Consider the following 20,958-nt stretch of genomic DNA (forward strand, 5'->3'; position numbering starts at 1 on the left):
GCACCTCCTTCTGGCCATTACTCTGCCCAGTTCAGCACCCTCTTTCTTCACTTCTACCATTGCACTCTCATTACACTCACACAGTCACAGTCCAGCAGCTTCCAAACAGCCAAGTCACATTGTGATCTCCCCATCCGGGGGAAGTCTTTCAAAATCCTTCCACACCAGCAGTGGTCAGGCAGTCCTCAGGCCCACAGCCCTGGCTATGTCAGTTCCGCAGTGCCTCAGGCAATCTCCCACTCACTGCCCCTAGCAATACCAGTCTGCAGTGGATGATGGTAGGGGAACCCAGGCCCACCCTCTACTCTGGGTTCCAGTCCAGGGCCCTATAGTGAGCAGTTAAGGTATGGGACTTCACCAACCCTGCTGCTCTCCTCTCTGCACTATTTCCTACCAACCCCAGCCTTCAGTCCCCTCTCTCCTAGGCCTTTCTCAGGGGGATTCCAATGTCCCACTTCCTTCTTCTTTACCTCAGGCTTCCTGTGGTTGCCAGCCTCCTGGCTTTATAGAAGCCCTGCCTGTTCCCTCACAGGTGAGCTTTATTTCAATTAGAAGCCTCCCCACAGCCTAAATCTCCCCGCTTTGCAGCTTAATTGGCTGATTGGGCCCACCTGGCCTAATTCAACTCTCTCAGGACCAGTGTGGTGGAGCACATCCCATCACAGGTCTAGAGAGGGAGGCCAGCAGAGCTTGAAAAGAGGATGGTGCTCGCTGAGGAATGGCCTGGATAGGTGGAAGATGATGCACTAATTCAGCACATCCCCTTAGCAGCCTACAAAAGCTGGGCTCCTATAGAGCGCCCAATGGATTTTAAAGCAGTCCCCATCTGCCATAAATGCCAAGGGAGATCAGGCAGCGTCAGTCCAATATGCTTTCTCTTCAGGTAAATTCCCTTTCATCAGAAGGAGCCAGGCTGGTGCAGGAAATGTCTTGTGATAGGATGGTGGATTTGGACTTGGTAGAACCAGATTCAATTCTTGGTTTTCCCATATACTTCCTGTGTGACCTCAGGCAGATCGTTTAGTTTCCCTGTGCCTAATTCCCCATCCATAAGAATGAGATGACAATACTTCTCTACATTGCAGGAGAAGGATACATTAAGAGGCTACATACATTTTGTCTGTGACGTGCTCAGACTCTATAGCAGGGGTCGGCAACCTTTCAGAAGTGGTGTGCCGAGTCTTCATTCAGTCTCTCTAATTTAAGGTTTCACGTGCCAGTAATACATTTTTAACGTTCTTAGAAGGTCTCTTTCTATTAATCTATAATATATAACTAAACTATTGTTGTATGTAAAGTAAATAAGGTTTTTAAAATGTTTAAGAAGCTTCATTTAAAATTAAATAAAATGCAGAGCCCTCCGGACCGGTGGCCAGGACCCGGGCAGTGTGAGTGCCACTGAAAATCAGCTCACGTGCCACCTTTGGCACCCAGGCCATAGGTTGCCTACCCCTGCTCTATAGTGACACAATGTAAATAATAAAATGGAAGTGCAAGTTAAACTGAACCCAGGGGAACAGGAAAGTGTATCTGGCCCAGTAAGTCTAAACTGGTGTCATCTGAATGCCAAGGGTGTAGACAGGTAGGGGAAAAGGTCTAAGATAAAGTGTGGTAAGTCAAGGGCTGTTTGAGAGAAGGAAATGACACAGACACAGAAAACTCATTTGGAATAATAATATTTTGCATTTCTATACAACCCAGTCAGGTAAAACATTTCAGGGCACTTTACAAGCAATATCTAGTGAAAATATCTGCTCTTCATCAGGCCGAGAATTCCCAGATATAAATCAGGTTTCCAACATTTTAGTAACAGATGACTTCAAAGTATATACCACATTTCACTGCATTTACGTTGCTGGGGAGCACAGTAACTGAAGACTCTATAGTGATAAGAATTCTGATAGTATTTGAGGAAAACAGAACATAGAAACCAAATGCATAGAGAGAAGACAGCCAATAGGATGGAGTTAATTGACAGGCAATGACATCAGTTGTGCAGCTGATGTGCTACTTAAGAGGAAGACAATAATGTAATTGCAAGTAGGAGCAATATGCTGAGGTCGCCTATTTTGTGGAGCTCACTGTCAGCAGCCATCTGTGAAATGCTACAGGACCTAGGCTAGTGCGCAAAGAACGGCAAGGTAATCTCTAATGAAGAATTGCAGTGCCTATAACATTCCCCAGCAATTTTCCCCACAATACTTAGCCCTTATTGTACTATCTATGTGGCACCACAATGTTATGCACATCAAATGTAGCCGTTCTGATGTCAGGCAGACTTACACATCTGTAGCCTATAGCCAAATGGGACAAGAGGCGGGATGGGTAACTCTGCTATTACACCTGTGGGACCAAAGAGACATGTCACCTTGTGATGTTGACCCTGGAACTTCACTACTTCATGTATTATTGAAATGGGGATAATCAGTGGGGATAATGTCACAGCTCCAACCAATTAGTTTTCACTACCTAACATCATTTGTAGCAATGCCTTTCAGAGACATCATTTCCGGGAATGAAAACTCAGAGAACTAAAGATGAATATGGTCCTGTTTAGTGCTCTTTACGGACAGACTGAAGTTGAGTACATGTATGATGAGACTGCGACTCTCTCCTATTCCTACCACTTTGCTTCTGTATTAGGTATTTGTTCTACCCAGCTTCTCTAAATCTAGGGGTTCCTTCCTACATACAAAGCTTTGGAGGAGTGTGGCCTCATAGACTTGGATTCCATTCTCCATATTGATCAATGGGCCAAAAGCCAGAAATATCTATTAGTAGCTGAACAAAGCTAAATAAGCCTCATGCATTTTAATGTGATGTTATGCTTTCTTTTTTTCCCCTCATCTGTGAAATTAGCGGGGAGGTGTTCATCTCCCATTCCTTGTACTTATTTCTCAATCCCTATTGTAGTATAATTGTCAGGCGTCTTATTCATAATACGATCAGTTTAAAGCTAGGCTAGGCAGGACCTCACACATGATATTGGGTTCAATGCAGAAATTACTGGGGGAAGTTCTATATGCCCTGTGTTATCCAGAAGGTCAGATTAGATGGTCTTAAAATCTCAGAATCTATACCATTCTTAATTTGATAGTAACTCTACGTAAGCAGATTTACTTTTGAAAATTTAAAGTAACAGCCCAATATTTTAGCCCTAAATGTGAGAATATTCCAGCAATAAGGAACACTATTGAGAATGGTTCTACTGGAAGATTCCATGGAATTATTTGGCTAAATCATATACTTGCTTGCATCTTGGATTACTCCCCCCCTTGGTGCAGAATTAAAATGATCCATGATTATTACACAATGTCCTTCATCAGCTTGCAAAGAGCAGTGTGAACTTCTTTTCTTCTTCTATTTCCTGTTCCAGTTCTGAGAAATATGTTGAATCTTTTTCATCCTGCCCCTCTGGTCAAGCAGCTTGTATCTCACCAGATGTTCCTCGGATTTCTTGTGAAAGGATGGGAAGTGGGTTCCTGAGTGGTAACTGGGTCTCTTGAAATGGCGCAGTTGAGGTTTGATAGCTAAAGGTTACCAAACAAAAAAAAAGGTCACTCATTCACAAAGCTACTATCAGATTGGTGGAGAACAACCCATGGATTTTGTTGTATCCCAGTTCACCCCAACCAATATGTCTGTCTGTATAGAAGAAAGAGAAAACATATTGTCAGATTAGTGAAAGGGGGCCTAAATGTAAAGTTCAAGTCTGTATTTACCTACCTATATAGGTATCTGAGCACCAGGTTTCCTTTCTAAATATATAATAATTACTGTATCACTGAATCAAAGATGAGTTTGAGGCTCTATGCTTGGATTCAGATCCAAATTTCCTCAGAATTCAGTGATGGTTGGATCTGGAATTTTTGGTCTGACTCATTAATGAGATAGTGATCAGCTGTGAAATTCATGCATGGATCCATACCTGGCTCTAAATCTTCTAAACTTTTAAATTGTACGTGTTTGAATGCTTTGGGTCCATTTTTACACACCTAACACCAAGAATGAAGTATGAGATAACCAAACCCAAATCACACCCATTGCTGGTTATCAAATATAAATGAAGTGATCAGTGAAATAGTAGCATCAGATGAATATTCTATGGAGAATGTATTACTTCTAGCATCAAAGAAGCTAAAGAGATGCCCAAATGTGAACTACTTAACATTAATTTCTGATGCACACTTCGCTCTCTCATGTTAATAAATTCCAGGAGTAATAAAATGTACCATAAAATGTTCTAGTAAACCAAGTACTTCTTTTATCCCATCTCCAATAATAAATATTCTGATTCTTTCCTGTTTTCAAGGAGACTGTCATTCAGGCAAGTAGAATTAAAGTCTGCAGTGTGTCCGCTAGGTGATTTACTGCTCTTCACGGGGCATTCACTCTTCATATTCATTCTGTTTTCATTACTCAGCATGGACTTGGCCAAACTGTTGTTGGATTTCCCACTGCTCAGCATGGAGAAAAGTGTATTGCTAAATGGAATTGTACCAGAGTCACTGCCAATGGTGATGAGCTGGCTGATAAGTATATGGGGTATATCCAGAATACTGACAGACCATTTTTCATCTTAATTCAATAGCTGAGTAAAGGGAACACAATTCATTCAATTTCCTTAATCATTATTGACTCCCACTATGAGTATGCGGGGGTGGGGGGAGGTTATGTCAGAAGACTGGGAGTTAGGACCACTTACCCTTTCTGTGCTTTAGTTCCCCCATCTGTAAAATAGGGATAATGATAACTACTTAACTCAGAGCTTTTGAGAGGCTTAAATAATTATTGTTTGTAAAGGTGATTAGATGAATGATGCTATATGAGTAGCATTATTGTTGTCTAGGCTTCATGCTTGTGAGACGTGATCTTATAGTTTTGGGGGGAATATAGGAAGTATCTCTAAGACAATATTACATGGCACATTGTTTCTGGTTTGAGATGCACATTCATCATTAATGAAAGGGACTTTGTGAAAGCCAGTGCTGCTGTTTTGAAGCCCCCTGCTGGACTGCATGCATGTGCATTATATACACTGTGGAGTGGAGAAAATGTGCTACATGGAACCTTCATCTGACCAAAAAAAAAAAAAGTCACGGTGTTAAATAAAAGCTAAGAATAGTGCAAAGAATCAAGGTGAAAACAACATTTATTTGATTCTGATTTTACTTTGTCATTTTTCTGAGCAGGGTAGGGTTCCATCTGTCCAGAAAGCAGAGCTGCCACTGACAAAAATTCCATGCTGGGGAGAGGATATGGCCAGAATACACTGTGAGGGCCATAGTCAACTGAGCATAGAGTAGAGCAGCCCTATGTCTGCTCTAAAGTATGCTGATATAGTCACACTAGCCCCTGAATGGTCCAGGGAACAAGGAGTTGAAAATGGATTGCCTCACCCTCAGCTGCATTGCCTGGATGATGGGCACAGATGAGAATTGAAATCCTAATGTACATCTGCAGAGGGTGCACCATCGCAATACGTGAAAACAAATGCAGAGGAAATGAGGAAGACTAAACAAAAATTACTCCAGTTGACCAAGAGCCAATGGAAATAGAGAGTGTTACGATTTCTTGTGTTCTCAGCTGATGTCTGTGGCTATGACTGTAATAACTGAACAGATCAAATCTATGCACCACTGAGATGAAAGCAATGCTGGGGCCATATTTTTAAAAATAAATCTTGAGGCCTAGTGAATAAAACTTGACTCTGATTATAAATTCTCCCCATTACTGATACAGACAAAAAACAAGAATGTCATTCCCTGAGCCTGTAAAATATTGTGTGTTTTTGAGCCCTGCATTGCTACTCTAGGGTCATGTAACTACTCACAACGGGTATTCAATGAAGCTGAAAAAGTACAGAAGAAGGACGGCACAGAGAGATTAAGGTCACACAAGAAGTCATGAGCAGAGCTGGGTATCAAACTTAGACATGCAGCATCTCAGTTGACTGCTTTAACCATAAGGCCAACCTTCCTCTCTCTTGTTAGCTGAGAGCTCACACGTACAAATATAAATAGCAATGACTCAAAGCAATAGCTGCAGGAAACAGTTTGTGAACAATCTCTAAATCTAGATGGTTTTGCACAAACCATTTCTTGAATAATTTTGAAAAACAACTTTGTGAGGGCCTGCTTGCAGATAATTCCAAACAAAAAGGAACTAAATTTATCAAACAAATTGTTTGCTGTGACCAGTTTGCCCAGATCTAATATGCAAGTTCTATTTTCAGCATCATAGACAGGAACTGAGATAAGTCACCGCCTTTTACCTGGTTTTCTGTTGGAATAGGGCTAAGAGTTCTGATGCTTATCTATGTTCTCAAACCAGCGGCAAGAGTAGTGTATTGTGCAACTTTTCACCTACTTGCTTCTAAGTTTTTGGTACAAACCTGAACCTAGGTTCGCCTAAGAGTGACTGAGTTTTGAGCAAACCTTGGGTACAGACTTTAGGGATACCTGGACAGTGTCTCAGGCAAATTTATAGTAAACCAGGGTTAGGTTGGAAACCCATGTGAAATGGGATCACACAAATACAGAATTCATAAAAAACATGATTGCAAACTCATGTGAATCAAATAAACGGAAAAAACCCCCCCAAAAATGTAGTTCATTTAAGCTACCTCCTGCCAAACCCACTCAACTTCAGATAGTTCTAGGAAAGAGGAATAGACTGAGACCCAAACTCTAGCAGAAGATAGAGTGGGGAGATCACAAGATACTTATAAAAACCACTCCTTATGAGTATCAATCATATCTAACCCTGTGCTATATATGAGAGATACAGGAAGGGTGATGTACAAACCTTGAGTCTGGTGTTTGCCATAATTATTTCATTCATAAGTGAATCAACAAAACTGAGGAGAGTCTATTACTGCCACAAGTGCAGACTTTGGGCCTAAGCCCGAGAAGTACTGAGCACCCATTACTCTCAGTGACGTGCCTCTTGCAGGATCACCTCCTTACCCAGCTAGAAGATTTGACTTTGGGAAAATTCCTATCAAAGCAATATATATATAAAAATCTGCATATTTCCCAGAATGTTAAATGGTAAAACCTTTGCTGAAATGTTATGGAAGTGACGAGAGTGCCTATATTTTAAAATCTGATATTCAGAGTAATGTATAAGCATGGGGGAGGTGGAAAGGGGCAGGGAAATCTGACTCGCCATGAACTGAAAAGGTTTACCTCAACTGTGATATGTCATCTTGCCACATTAGCATATTATCATGTGAACTGGAGATTCAAACCAGGACAAGTGCATGATTCACACACTTATTTTATGTAACCCCTTGTAGGCTGTTTATTGAGATGCATGATATATGATATAAAACAGTACAGAATGAACCAGCCAAAAATAATACACAGAGAAAAAAAAAATCTGACACAAGAATAAAACCAATAGACATCAAGCAAACCTCCCTGTTCTCAGAGAAATTAACTCTAAATAGAATGTAGAAGGTCAACAGATACAAATCATGTTGAGGGCAAAAAGTTGACAAAACTAGGCCTACTGAAATAAACAAGAATTGCCCAGTTTCCTAAAGACAGCCAGTGAGAGAATCCAGTGGTGAGCCTCTTGAAGCGATTTCCACAACTAAAAACTCTCGACTGGGAAAGACTTCTCCTCCCAGTCTGCTTCGTATTGAATCGGGGAACTTAGGGCCAGATCCAAAGCCCCTTAAAGACAGTGGGAGTCTTCCCATTGAATTGAATGGCCATTGCATCAGATGCTCAGAGCAACCCAGCTCTGACACCAGTTAGTAACAAACAAGCAAGGGCATACAATAAGAGGCATTCATTCAAGTACATAGGGCCTAGTTTATAAAGGGATCTATACAGTAACGCCTGATCCTGTGGTGTACTGAGCACTTTCATGTCCCACTGAATTGAGGGCTCTTTCCACCATGCACAAGGGGGCCCTTAAACTGTATTGCATGGTGTACTGGCAGCCAGTGTAGATGGCAGAAGGAAGTGTGTAAGCCAGCCAACTCCTATTATAAAGAACAAGGCAGAAGCTGCATTCCACATCGGAGCCTTTGCATCAGCTTCAAAGGAGGCCTAATGAGAAGCACACAACAGTGGCTTTATCTGGATAAGGCATAATGGATGACCATGGTGAGCAAAACAGGGAGAGTCTCCAGCTAAGGCAAAGAGGGCAATCGCACATCTTGATCCTTTTCCTGACATGGGCCTGCGAGCAAAAAGAGCAGGTAAGGTTTCCCCCCCACAAGCGCTAATGGCATTTTCTACTCCTTAACTAAACAGTCATGCACAAACTGGCAACAAGCTCTTCAGAACACTTCCCCTTTTCCACAAACATGACTTCACTCCTGCCTGGTTGAGCTTTACCCACCTGAGTGTCATCTAAATAAAAGTGAAGGAATTTCTAAATACTCTGCATGCCCGTTTGATAAAGTGCAGTTTTGATAGTGAATGTTTTGTAAGCCCTGATGTGATCAAGGGTCAAGTACACAGGATTAGATTCTCTCCTCGGTATGTGTGTGTAACTCTTATTGGCATTCAACAAGACAAAACAATCGTGCATTGATGGTAATTGTGTGAAGCGAAAGTGATGATTTAAAATAGCACAATAGACCTGGGAAATGAGTCCTTATAGAAAACAATATAGTCAACACCAGGTGCTCAGAGCCAGTGTTTTAGGTTTGATATGTCAGGAAGCAGTTAAAATTCAGCCAGCAGAAAAGACAGAAACTGCTGAGAATCAAGGACATAGTTTCTGTCAATACATGATAACTTAGTTCAGCTTATCAGTAAGAAAGAACAAAGCTTGTGCCCATGGAAAGAAACAGTTCAGCGAGGAAAACAGGATTGGGCCCAGACAAGCAAGCAGGAATATTTCAGTAGCACAAATGGCACTGACAATTGTAAACAAATGATAAGCTTATATGGTCAATGCCCGCCCAGTAACTTAGTTTTTAGAACAAAATAAACCTTCCCTTCACAGCCCACTGGATATCTGTAAGCACTCATCCCCACCCCACCTCACCTCACCTCTTTCCCCCACAAGGTAGTCATAAATGTTGGATGCAATTAGGATGACCTCTATATGTATGTAATGTTCTTATTTTTATCTTTGTTCAGGGTTCTCTCTTGACTTGTAACTATGTCTGTCTCTATATGTACAAATAAATGCAAGTGAATTAATAAGAAAATTTATATAACTGGCCATGGTGGCATCATATTTTTGAAGCTGCTTGGCAGTCTTCTCAGTAAGGTAAATAAAGCCCCCTTCAGTATTATCTGTGCTTGCCTGATTCTTGGAAAAAAGAATCTTCTTGCCTAACAGATATAAGAACAGAATACAACAGTTTCATTAAAGAATTCACTACTAGATAATTGATCATGATGGACATTCTGCATCTCAGCTTGAAATCTAGAAATGCAATACTGATACCAAGATGAATTGTTGTACATCATGATGGTCTAAATCTGCATAGCTCTATTGCCTTCCTCGAAACTACACTGATTTACACCAGCTTAGGATCTGGCTTGCTTCAAAGAAAAGGACGCTATTACTAACAGCATGGTAATAAAGTTAGATGTAGTCACTTGTAATACTTCAAAATACTATTATAATAACAAAAGCTCCTGAAAATGTTTGAAAATGAGCTGTTAGTGTTACAGAGTAATCCAGTCCCATCAAGAAAAAAAATCTTAGCTTCCAGTGGGACTGTTACAATGACTTGGAGCAAATGTAACTGATCAACTGGGTGTTGAAAGGTTGTATTCATTTTAAAAGATTAAATGAACATAAAGCCACTGGTGCAGCAGCGGACTCATTAGCCCACATTTACTACAGAAATTTCTGTTGTAACAGCAGTTTGGATTTCCACAGAAATACAGCAGGATCTTAAAGATCTGATTTCAGAGATGCTCAAAAATCTGAAATTGAAATTAGTGGTTCAGAATCCCTGAAAATCAGACTTTTAATGTACTTAGTATAAAATAATAATAATAATAATAATCCTCTTTTGCAAGACATGCATCCTCCCACAGGCAAAATCCTCCACACAGTTCAGCTTTGGAAAGTACATGGAAAGACACTGAGTTATCGCACTTCCATTCTGATGCACTTTCTCTTTTTATTGTTGTTATTTATAATGAGGCAAATGCAGCCCAACATCTCTGCTGACATGGAGGTTCCCTGGCAGTGGAACTAGTGTGGTTCCCCTCTGGGGACAGGGTGAGACTAGAATTATAAGATGCCCAGCTCCAGGAGGGCACCATACACAACAGTGGAAAGGAGGCACATGGGCTGGAGAAGGAGTGAGAACCTGAAGCTGCATGGCTCCTTATCTTGCGATGGGGTACACTGGTGTCACAGGGGGCCTTGGGGCTGACATAGCACTTCCCGCAGCTCCCATTGGCTGGGAACGGCGAACCGCAACCAAAGGGAGCTGAGGGGCTCCATGCCTGCAGACACTTCAAGTAAACAAAACGTCCCAACCCACCAGCGGCTTATCCTGACAGGCCAGGAGCCAAAGTTTTCCAACCCCTAAAATATAGGGTCAGCTTATGAAAGGGTCATACAGTTTTTGCTATTTTTACCTATCCATTTTGGGGGGTCAGCTTATAAACGAACGGGCTAATGAACGAGTATATACGGTATACACTTCCAGCATCCAGGAATCCCTCAGTGGAGGAGAAGCCAGTCGCCATGTTTATGTGATGGCTTTCATCTTCAACTGCAATGCAGAATAGGCAAACAGAGCTCTAGTAATTGGGCTTTATGAAGACTGCAAGAATCTCACCTTCTGTGAGCAGTATAAGGTTCGCGCCTCTTTCCCCACCCCACTCCCCTCCGGCACTGAGGGCAGAACCCAGGAGTCCAGAGCCCTAGTCTCCGTCTGCTCCCCACCCCACCCCTCGAACAACTAGAGCCCAGCTAGAAACCTAGGAATCCAGAGTTCTCGCTCCCAGCACTCCTCCCCTGAGCGTCAGACACCAGCCCCTTCCCAGAGCCCAGGAGTCCCAACTCCCACAACGCTCCCCGTCCTACCCCCCCACACTCCCTCAAGCCCCTGCCCTGATCCCTGCACCCCTCACATCACCCAGCCCTCTGCCCTAACCCCTGCACCCCCCTCACACACTCCCAGCCCCCTGCCCTGCCCTGACCCCTGCACCCCCCTTCACACACCCAGCCCGCCCTCTGCCCTGACCCCCGCACCCCCACATCCCCCAGCCTTCTGCTCTGACCCCTGCACCCTCCTCACACACACCTAGCCTTCTGCCCTGACCCCTGCACTCCCCATGACCCCAGCCCTGACTCCAGCACCCCCACACATACCCAGCCCCCCCACACCCCATGCCCTGACTCTTGCACCCCCCACATCCCCACCCCAACCCTGAGCACCAAATGGGAGCTCCTGCGCACACACACACACACACACACATGCACCCCTTGCACCAAATGGGAGCTGCCCAGGTAAGTGCTCCACACCCAAACCTCCTGCCCCAACTCTGAGCCGCCTCCTTCATTCTAGCTCCTGGCCAGATTCTACACCCCAACCCCCAGCCTGGTCCTTCACTCCCAGCCCTGTGCTCAATGCACTCCCACCCTCAGCTCAGTGCAGAGAGAGAGGAAGAGAATGGGCTCGAACCAGGGAGAAGGTAGGTACCCACTCTGTGGGCAGGGCCGGGACCCCAGACCGGCAGCGGGCTGAGCGGTAGCAGGCTGAGACACTGAGCCCACTGCTGGCCTGGGATCCCGGCCACTGGCCCCGCTCAGCCCGCTGCCAGCCCCAGGGTCTGGCTGCCAGCCCCGGGTTTTGGCTGCCGGCCCCTTGCCAGCTGGGGTCCCAGCCGCCGATCCCACTCCCTGCGGCGTAAGATCAGCATTTTAATTTAATTTTAAATTAAGGTTTTCAAAATGTTTAAGAAAATTCTTTACTTTACATACGACAATAGTTTAGTTATATGATATAGACAGAGAGAGACCTTCTAAAAAACGTTAAAATGTATTATTGGCATGTGAAACCTTAAATTAGAGTGAATAAATGAAGACTCCGCACACCATTTCTGAAAGGTTGCCGACCCCTGAACTAAACACAGATTATGTTCCATAAGGAAAATCCTTCATTAGCCCATTTTTATGGATGACTACTTGGGCAAGTTACAGATCCTGTCATTTTCTAATCTGGTATTTAGCTGTTAAATGAAGTGAGAAGCATTCAGCAGCTTTTCTCTTACTTTCTCTTCTTTTGCCACTGAAGGGGTCACACGCAGTAATTAAGAGTAGCACCTCATGGACAGTGGAGGAGGAGAATCAAGATTGAAACGCTCAAGAAATGTTCTGTGCTAGGGCAGGGGAGAGGAATTAGTCTCCAAGTTGTTTTAAAAACATCTCTGTGTTTGTACAAAATTCAGTGGCCCCAGTTGTCTCCTTCAGTAGAAAAACTCACAGGAGGAAAAGAGAAAAACAGTACCTTCCAAAACAGCATGAGGACCTCGCTGCTGTGGGGTCACCAGTTCATCCAGGATTCAAACTGCTGTAGGCCTCAGTTGCTAGACATGAGAGTCCTCTGTCCTGGTAAAGTATACAGCTCACTGGCTAATGTGTTATGTTGCTCTCTATGCTCAATCATGTGCTATCGGCTTGAGAGCCTGGCTCTTTAGCTCATGCTATGGTGACAGAGGCTTTCAGCTCTGGAGGTCACCAGTTCAACCACTGGTGCATTAGCCAGGATGGTAGACATCACATATGTACTCCCCCTACTACCAACATGTTCCCACACAGGGTGTATACACCCTTGGCCATATCCCAAAACATACAATTTGAAGTGCTGGGCAGTACTAGCTGCTGCCACATCTTTCTGCATTCAACAGAGAGGTTGTGGCTGCCAGCTGAGCAGAGGAGCTTGTGGGGAATGGTTCTTGAGTCTTTTCCTCTCCTCAGAGCATTAGCCACAATTTGGCCCAATAGTTGTAAAGTGGAAATTGGCAAAACTGGTTGTAAAATATGTTTTGTTTCCAATAGGGTTACCATATTTCGAGCCTCCAAAAGGAGGACACTCCACCGGACCCCGGACCCACCCCCAGCCCCGCCCACGCCCCAACTCCGCCCCTTCCTCAAAGTCCCCGCCCCAACTCCGCCCCCTCCCCTGCTTCCCGCGAACATTTGATTCGCGGGAAGCCTGAAGCAGGTAAGGGGTGTGTGTGGGGGGAGGAGGAGCGGCCCAGGCTGCCCCCCCCGGCGTTTCCAGCCTGGGCCGGCCCCCGGCCGAGCACCCCCTGGCCCCGCCGGCCCCCGGACCCCCGGCCGAGCATCCCCCGGCCCGCTCAGCGGCCCCCAGCCCTGCCGGCCCCCCGGCCCGCTCAGCACCCCCCGGCCCGGCCCCCGATCCCCGGCCGAGCACCCCCTGGCCCCGCCAGCCCCCGGACCCCCGGCCAAGCATCCCCCGGCCCGCTCAGCACCCCCCAGCCCCGCCGGCCCCCCAGTCTGCTCAGCACCCCCCGGCCCCCGATCCCCGGCCGAGCACCCCCTGGCCCCGCCAGCCCCCGGACCCCCGGCCAAGCATCCCCCGGCCCGCTCAGCACCCCCCGGCCCGGACCCCGGCTGAGCACCCCCTGGCCCCCCCAGCCCACTCAGCACCCCCCAGCCCCGCCTCCGGACCCCACTTCTCCTACCTGGGCTCCAGCTGAGCTGCTCCTCCCCTCTCAGAATGTAAGAGCCGAGCTGCCGGCTTCGGGCAGCCCTCCCCTGCCTCAGGACCCAGAGCTGGCTGGGCACGTCCCTTCCCCGGCTCCAGCCGAGCTGCTCGGCTCCGCCCCCTCAGACTTACAGAGCAGAGCTGCAGGAGCCAGCGTTACCGGCTTCGGGCAGCCCCCCCCTGCCTCCGGACCTTGCTCCGCGGGAGCAGCTCAGCTGGAGCCGGGTAGGAGAAGTGCCTGGCTGGGGGCTCGGGGTCCGGAGGCAGGGCGGGGCTGCCCGAAGCCAGTAGCGCTGGCTCGGGCAGCTTGGCTCTGTAAATCTGAGAGAGGAGGAGTGGAGCAGAGCCACAGGGGGAGAGGAAGTGCCGGCCATTTTCCCGGACATGTGTGGCTTTTCGGCAATTCCCCCCGGACAGGGGTTTGATTGCTGAAAAGCCGGACATGTCCGGGAAAAACCGGACGTATGGTAACCCTAGTTTCCAAGCTTCTGAAAGTGTATAACAGCAATGAACCCAAGAAATATAACTGGCAATTTATTAACCGTATCTCTTTCTTTCCCTTGTGTGCCTATCTATCCAGCCATCCATTTCTAAGACTCTTATAAACTATGGGATGAAGGCCCAGATTTTTACAATTATTTAGTGGCTGCAATGCTCAACTGACTTAGGAACCTACATTTCTTTTTGAAAAGACCTAAGCCTAAATACCTTTACAAATCTGGGCCTGAGCACCAAAAGTTATAGCTAAGTTACAAAATCAAAAAACCCCAAAGCACAAAACTTCATTTCCTCTTCAGTGCAGGAAAACTGAGGAAAAAATAACATTAAATCATTCTTTCTACTGGAAAGTTACACAGAATAATCACCAACCTGTGCTCCTACCTTTACCCTGAAGGTGAGTTCTGTAATACATCAAATGCTTAACGGAGTTTTCTCCATCTCTATAGCAACATGAATTCATCAAAGAGTCAATTAACAATGATTTTCTTCTGTCTAGGTTTTGCCTCTATCATAACAAAGATATTTTTAAAATCTACAGTCCTGGAGAAGATGTGAAATATCTGAAAGTATGTTTGGGAAGGATCGTAGGGAGGAGGGGGAAAGAGTCAATCTTAAAATGGCTATTCAGTACCCAGTGTGCTTCACAAAAGAGCCTTAGTTCTGGCCACAAAGCAGAAGAAATGTCCCTTTGGCAAAGGGATGTTGTACTCAAATAACAGATGCCTAATTATTATCATTATTATGCTGCTGCTATATACAGCACTGTATGCAGGGTTAGATATTCTTGACCTCTCCTGGGAAACTCACAAACTAAGTCACATCAATAGAAATGAAAATACAACCTTTGGGGTCTACCAGTGGACTTGTGCTACCTGTCTATTTAAACTGTAAGTTCCCTAGGGCATGAACAATATCATTCTCTGTGCATAGAACAGATGTGTGCACACCGATGCTGTGACGGGGCGCCTGCTCCACACTGGCCCTCAGAGGGTTAAAACCAGCATAGAGAGACTGAGCATCAGGCAGCCAAAGGAGTGGCTGTAGGGGAAACAGCCAATTAGGGCCCCGCCAGCTCATATAAAAGGAAGCTGCAGAACAGAACCACTTGGTCTGCTGCAGGGAGCCTGAGGGAGAAGACTGGATTCCTAGAGGGCTACAGCGAGACCAGCACCTGGGGAAGGGCAGGTGCTAGCTGGGAGCTAGGGAGAGCTCCTGACAGGCTTCCAGGATTTATGGGCTCGAGGCCCTGGGAAGAGGGCAAAGTAGCTGGAGCCAGAGGCAGGAGCAGAAGGCACTGAGGCTGTGGGGAAGTGGCCCAGGGACTAGAGACAGTCAGCTGGAAGGAAGAGGCAGCAGGAAACTGCTGTTTGCGGGGTCCCTGGGCCTGCCCACCAGCCCCCACTAGACTTTGAAGGTGTGGCCTGGCTGTGGACTGCCAAGCCACTGTGAGGAGTGTCTGGACTCTTATTGGAGGAGTCTCCCAGAAGGGGGAGAAACCGGATTGTGACATGCCCGGATGGCTGTGCCACGAAGCAGATGCCGAGAGAAAGGAGCTCAAATGGGTCTGCAGGTGGAGAAGAGGATGGGAGAGCTACCACCACCTGAGGGCGCGCCCTCTGGGACTGAGCTAATTCCCAAAATGCCCAACAGCAGGAGGTGCTAGTGCATTGGTGAAACTCTACTCCTACTGAAGTCAATGAAAGATTTGTCATTGACTTCACTGGGAACAGAAATAGGTCAGCTCTGAGCATTACTCACAACCACACCCTTCAAGTTCAATTCACATGCATCCTGCCACAGAGGCGATGCATATACTGTGCTCTCTCATGGAGACTTTACATTTGTTCTTTCTTGCTTTGCTGTTTTCCCTTAATCTGCAATAAAATCATGTGAAATGAAATTGGACAGTTGCTCTTTGTGTATGGAAAAAAATAAAGAAAAGTAGTGATGGTGAGAACTGTACAATGACAAATAGCTCTGAGAAAGTGAGGGGCTTTCCTGGTTAAATAGAACAAACAACAAAACTAAAGTTCTCCAGTAGAGAACATGATGCATGTAGGTGGAGATGGGGGTGTCCCCTCCTGCTTCTTAATGGAGCACAGCTGCCTCCAACAAAGAGCAGATGCCTATAAACGTATAGTGCAGTACATAAATAGCAAATCAGAATTGTTACAAAGCTATATGCCCCACAGGGCTACATAAATATTACACTTAACTTTTCCCATCAATATATCACAAGTTTGTGGGTATGAATAACTGATTCATGCCCTGTACCAAACTATAAACATTTCTATGTGAACTCTACAATGGCATGTACAAGTACAATGGTACATTATGATACATGCACATTCAGAAAATCTATTAAGTCAATGCCAAAACATACACTGATGTGGGAAAGTTTTAATAAGGAGAGAGAAAACACAGCCAGTTATTTATTTAAGTGCCACTCAGAAGCCTTCTTTGTACAATCCATTATGAGATGGTTAACAATACACAATGTGACAGAGCAAAGACTGAATAGTCTCCAGGTTTACATTGTATGGATCAGCTAAACTACAGTAAGACAGTCTGCAGTGTTCTCCTGCTGCACGGTACATAGATAGAGCCCTCGCTGCCCTCACTCCTAAAGGGCGATGTTCAGGATTGCTGGTGTTCAAGTCAGGTGACCTAACAATAGTAAAAACAATGGAAATGTTAATTGGTCAGTACACTCAAAGTAACAGCCTGAAAATCTGCTCCGTTAGCACTGCGGGGAATGGACAGCTGCTGCAATACACACATTTTTGCTGCTATGTATACTAACCTTATGTATCAACAGTATAAGACAAATACAGCAGTATGTGCTATACTAGAGGTATATTAACATATTCCCTCAGCATTTATGTATTTGAATTCTACCACTTCAGTTTAATATAGCTCTTTTCATAGCTCTCAAAGCCTTAACCTTGAGTAAGCATTATTATCCCCCATTGTATGGAGGGGGAAACTGAGGCACAGAGCAGTGAAGTGACTTGCCCAAGGTCACCCAGAGAGTTGATAGCAGAGAAGGGAAGAGAATTTATATCTTGTGTAACACTCTCCAGAGCCTGATCCTCTGCACTGTGCTCCCTCCTCTTTTTAACTACCCTGTTGTAATTACCTACATTCTGAGAGCAAATATCATGTGCAAGTAGGCAGGCAATACCTATTATGTGCAAGTGCTCACTAGCTTATTACAGCAACAAAAATGTCATGGACAACAGGGATGAAAAGCAGTCTGTAAACATTGCTTGTTAAAACAAGTGTATTATCAGGGGAATAGTGCAAGAGTGCAAACAACATATTAAAAGCAATCTCTGCTGTCCATAAATGTTTAACTTATACATTAACCACCCTTTAAAAAAAATTACATGCCTTTCCAAAAAATGTCTCCAAATATCGGAGCTAGTAGGTTTTTATTATGATAGTAATCTTCAAGGCAGTCCTATCCAAAGTCATCTGAAACAGGAGCACACATAGAACAACGTCAATATAAATGTACACACATTTTTAAAAAAATATAGCACCCAGGGCAAGGGTGTTAAAGAAATGGGAGCAGGCAAAATCTACAGCTAATGCTACAATACCTATTAACTACTTCAGCCAATAATGAGGCATTCAATACATTAAGAGAATGATTGTATGGTGTTTACTGTACTGTACCTTCTATTTAGGAATCGCTTCAGGCAACGTTCGTAACAAAGGTCTTCAGAGAAGTGATGTGACCAGTTTCTTATGTTTTACTTTCAGTGATGGTCCATATTTATTAGAGGACAAAGTTGTGCATGAGGCTTCAAAGAGTATGCTGCTTCATCTGAGAAAATTAACATTTTCAAGTATCTCTCCATTGTTTTACTGAGTTACTGCCAGTGATCTGTACAGATTACACTGGGTTGTACCTTGAAGAAAATTCTGCTGACTGTGCTGTTATTTTGACGTGAAATTATCTCATGCCACGGCTAGCAAGAAGATGTCAGTCACACAGTGATGTGCTATTGCATATTGATGTCCATATGCAGAGCTGTATTGTACCTTGAATACCTGCATTTATATCCCAGGTAGTTCTCAAAAAATGAATGTAGTCACTAATTCTTCAATGCCTTTCCAAATCAGAAGTGAACTGCTTTCCTTGGGTGTTCTCTCTCTTTTTTTTTTTTTAGCCACACTCCAGGTGATGCAATATGAGCTTACCTGTGCTCTCATCCAATGTCGTCCAAAGGTGTATGTCCTTACTACCCCTCCATGCTGAGTCATTCTGAGTCACCATTTCATATTGCTTTCCCTTATTGCCCTCCCTCCTTCTGAGTGAAATTGTGTGAGACAATGGGATAAAGATAAAGAGATAAAGGGCCTCTGGAGGATGGTATCGCTGATATACCAAAGAGAGCAGGGACTTGGGGGGAGAGACAACTGAAAAACAGCTGCCCTGTGATTCACCGAACAAACATATTACTTCTCTTCTACTCCTCTATGTGGGTGACTAGAACGAAGCCCGCTTTTCTTACTACATTCAGCAGACTAAAATAATTTGCACACAGCAATCCACAAAACATAAGCTTTTTTTTTTTTTTAAGTTAACACAGGGTCCATCCAATCGAAATCTCAAAACAGGAGTGAATTTTTGAGTTAACTGTGACCTTGGTGGGTAGGACTTAAGTCTTGGAGGAATTACTGTTTGAAAAGATTAAAAACCCTCCTGATTACCTATTTGTGTGGCTGTACATGATACAAACACATTCTGGCATGGAGGTACCTACTGACCTGGCAACGTAAGGCGGCTTGTCGTGGAACCTGAGCCTGGTGCCTCGTTTGAATGTCGCTTTGAACCTTTAAAAAGAAAGAATTGTCTCAGAAGTGACGGGTGAGCTGCAGGCCTGCCTCTGTGCAAATGCTTTTTATACTATCACTGCCACTCGATAGTGTCAGCTTCTTTCTGTCATGTCTTCTCAACTTGTCCTTAGCAGTGTTAGTAATGTGGGTGGAGCTAACTTCCTTACAAAACCAGGCTACTTTTCTCTGTTTGAGCAGCCTTCTTTGTCCCTTTTGATTTTAGAGGAGCCAACATCGAATACCTCTTCACTTGCTTCTATTCAACTTTTTTGGCAGAACATAGGGAGAGTGATAAATGATTTTGTTGGTGGCATTTTCCTCCATATTTTGACCTGTTTTTGAATATTAATTCCATTATACATTTATTCCAAAGAAGGGAATCTAAAATATTGCAAGTGGAGATCAGCCCCCAGATCACCAGATCCAAACACCTGGCAGCTTTGTATCTGGATCTGAAGTTCACAGCTGGCGTCTATAATGGGTCAGCCAAAGCCCTGGATCACAACAGCTACCAAAACTTGTGGGCTGGTTTCCTCTCTACCTGAAGGAGTTTAGGCAAAGTGCTGAGAGGCTGACAAAAGCAATGAACTACCAGAATTTAAGAATATCAATTGACACCTATTGTGCCCTTATGAAAATCAATAAGAATGACCATGTGCTTGAGAGACATGTTGACCTTATTAAAAAAAAGAAGAGAAAAGCCCCACAACCTCTTAGTGGACAGTCATGAACTATATATCCCCCATTAAGGAGAAATGGCTGAAGTCTCTCTCCAACACTGATGATCATGAGTCTCATTTTATTAAAAAGAGAAAGGCTGACAAGTTCTTCAGAATGGGGACTAAAAGAAAGAAAAAAAAGTAGCCACATTCTCAGAGTGAGACTCTGCTCCTTACTCATGTCACAAATAGTCCTGGTGAGGGTATCAGAACCTGGCCCACCGTGAGTAAATGTAATTGTATTCGTAGCTGGAGTTTATGGATGTGTAAGCACTATATGAACAGTGCTCAGAGATTGGCACCGGATTTCCAGGTGGAGTGAAAGGGGATGGTTTTAAGCTAAAAAGCTTCAAAGGGCTTGGGCCTGCCAGTCTGAGCGATTACTTCTTTCCCAGTACAGCACCTGACACAACTGATATCAATAGACGCAGTTGAGCTTGATTCCTTTCGTAGCCAGTGAACTACTCGCAGGGCTTTCTCTGTGTGGGCCCCTTGACTTTGGAATTCACACTCCATTGGTCTGAAATAGCCCAATTTTGATGACTTTCAGGCTATATTTCAAAATTTTCTCTTTAAGCAGGCATTTGAGAGTAGTTGATCATTATGTGGGGTGTGACATTTTCGTGGGTTCTGGAGGATTCGGCTGTGCTGTTTCTGGTTGAGGCTTCTTTATGGACTGTAATTTAAATAATCTGTCAAGGCAGATTAAACCCTTGGAATAGGTGTTTTATGTGTTCAAACTTAAATAAACAAACAGTGCATATGTAATGCTATGATGTGCTCAAATATTGTAACAAGGGGATCTCTCAAAAGTTTCCCCTTAATCGTCAATAAATCTCATGAACAAGGGATTTATCTGTTTGCAGAGAGGAGAGTGAATTACTGTGAAATCTATTAATTTACTTTCCCATTTAAACATAAAACGCGTGTAACTAGGGTTGCCAACTTTCTAATCGCACAAAACCAAACACACTTGCCCCACCTGCTGCCCTGCCCACCCCTTCTCCAAGGCCCCACCCCCCACTCACTCCATCCCCCCTCCCTCCATCGCTCACTCTCCCCCACCCTCACCGGGCTCCGCAAGGGGTGGGGATGCGGGATGTGGTGAGGGCTCCGGCTGGGGGTGCATGCTCTGGGGTGGGGCCAGAAATGTGGGGTTCAGGAGACGGTGAGGGCTCTGCCTGGAGGTGTGGGCTCTGGGGTGGGAGCTGGGGA

At 44.8% G+C, this 20,958-nt stretch overlaps 1 protein-coding gene across 12 annotated transcripts in view; it reads right to left on the reverse strand.

Annotated features, from left to right (window-relative positions):
- Window positions 1-1,660: 1,660 nt before the first annotated feature.
- PDE1C (phosphodiesterase 1C) overlaps window positions 1,661-20,958 on the reverse strand; it is a 427,680-nt gene continuing 408,382 nt past the window's right edge. For 4 of the 12 annotated variants that reach the window (XM_042860329.2, XM_005302722.5, XM_005302725.5 and 1 more), the window contains 2 exons: window positions 18,956-19,021; window positions 1,661-3,530 (listed from right to left, as the gene is read on the reverse strand). In XM_042860329.2, the coding sequence (XP_042716263.1) occupies window positions 3,361-3,530; window positions 18,956-19,021 (236 nt within the window). In that variant the 3' untranslated portion in view covers window positions 1,661-3,360. Of the gene's footprint in view, window positions 3,531-14,151; window positions 16,844-17,569; window positions 17,654-18,955; window positions 19,022-20,958 lie in introns of those variants that run through there. The other 8 variants (XR_010598394.1, XR_010598393.1, XR_010598395.1 and 5 more) reach the window with 4 other exon arrangements.

This window comes from Chrysemys picta, chromosome 2 (genome assembly GCF_011386835.1).
Source record: "Chrysemys picta bellii isolate R12L10 chromosome 2, ASM1138683v2, whole genome shotgun sequence".
Lineage (NCBI taxonomy): Eukaryota > Metazoa > Chordata > Testudines > Emydidae > Chrysemys > Chrysemys picta.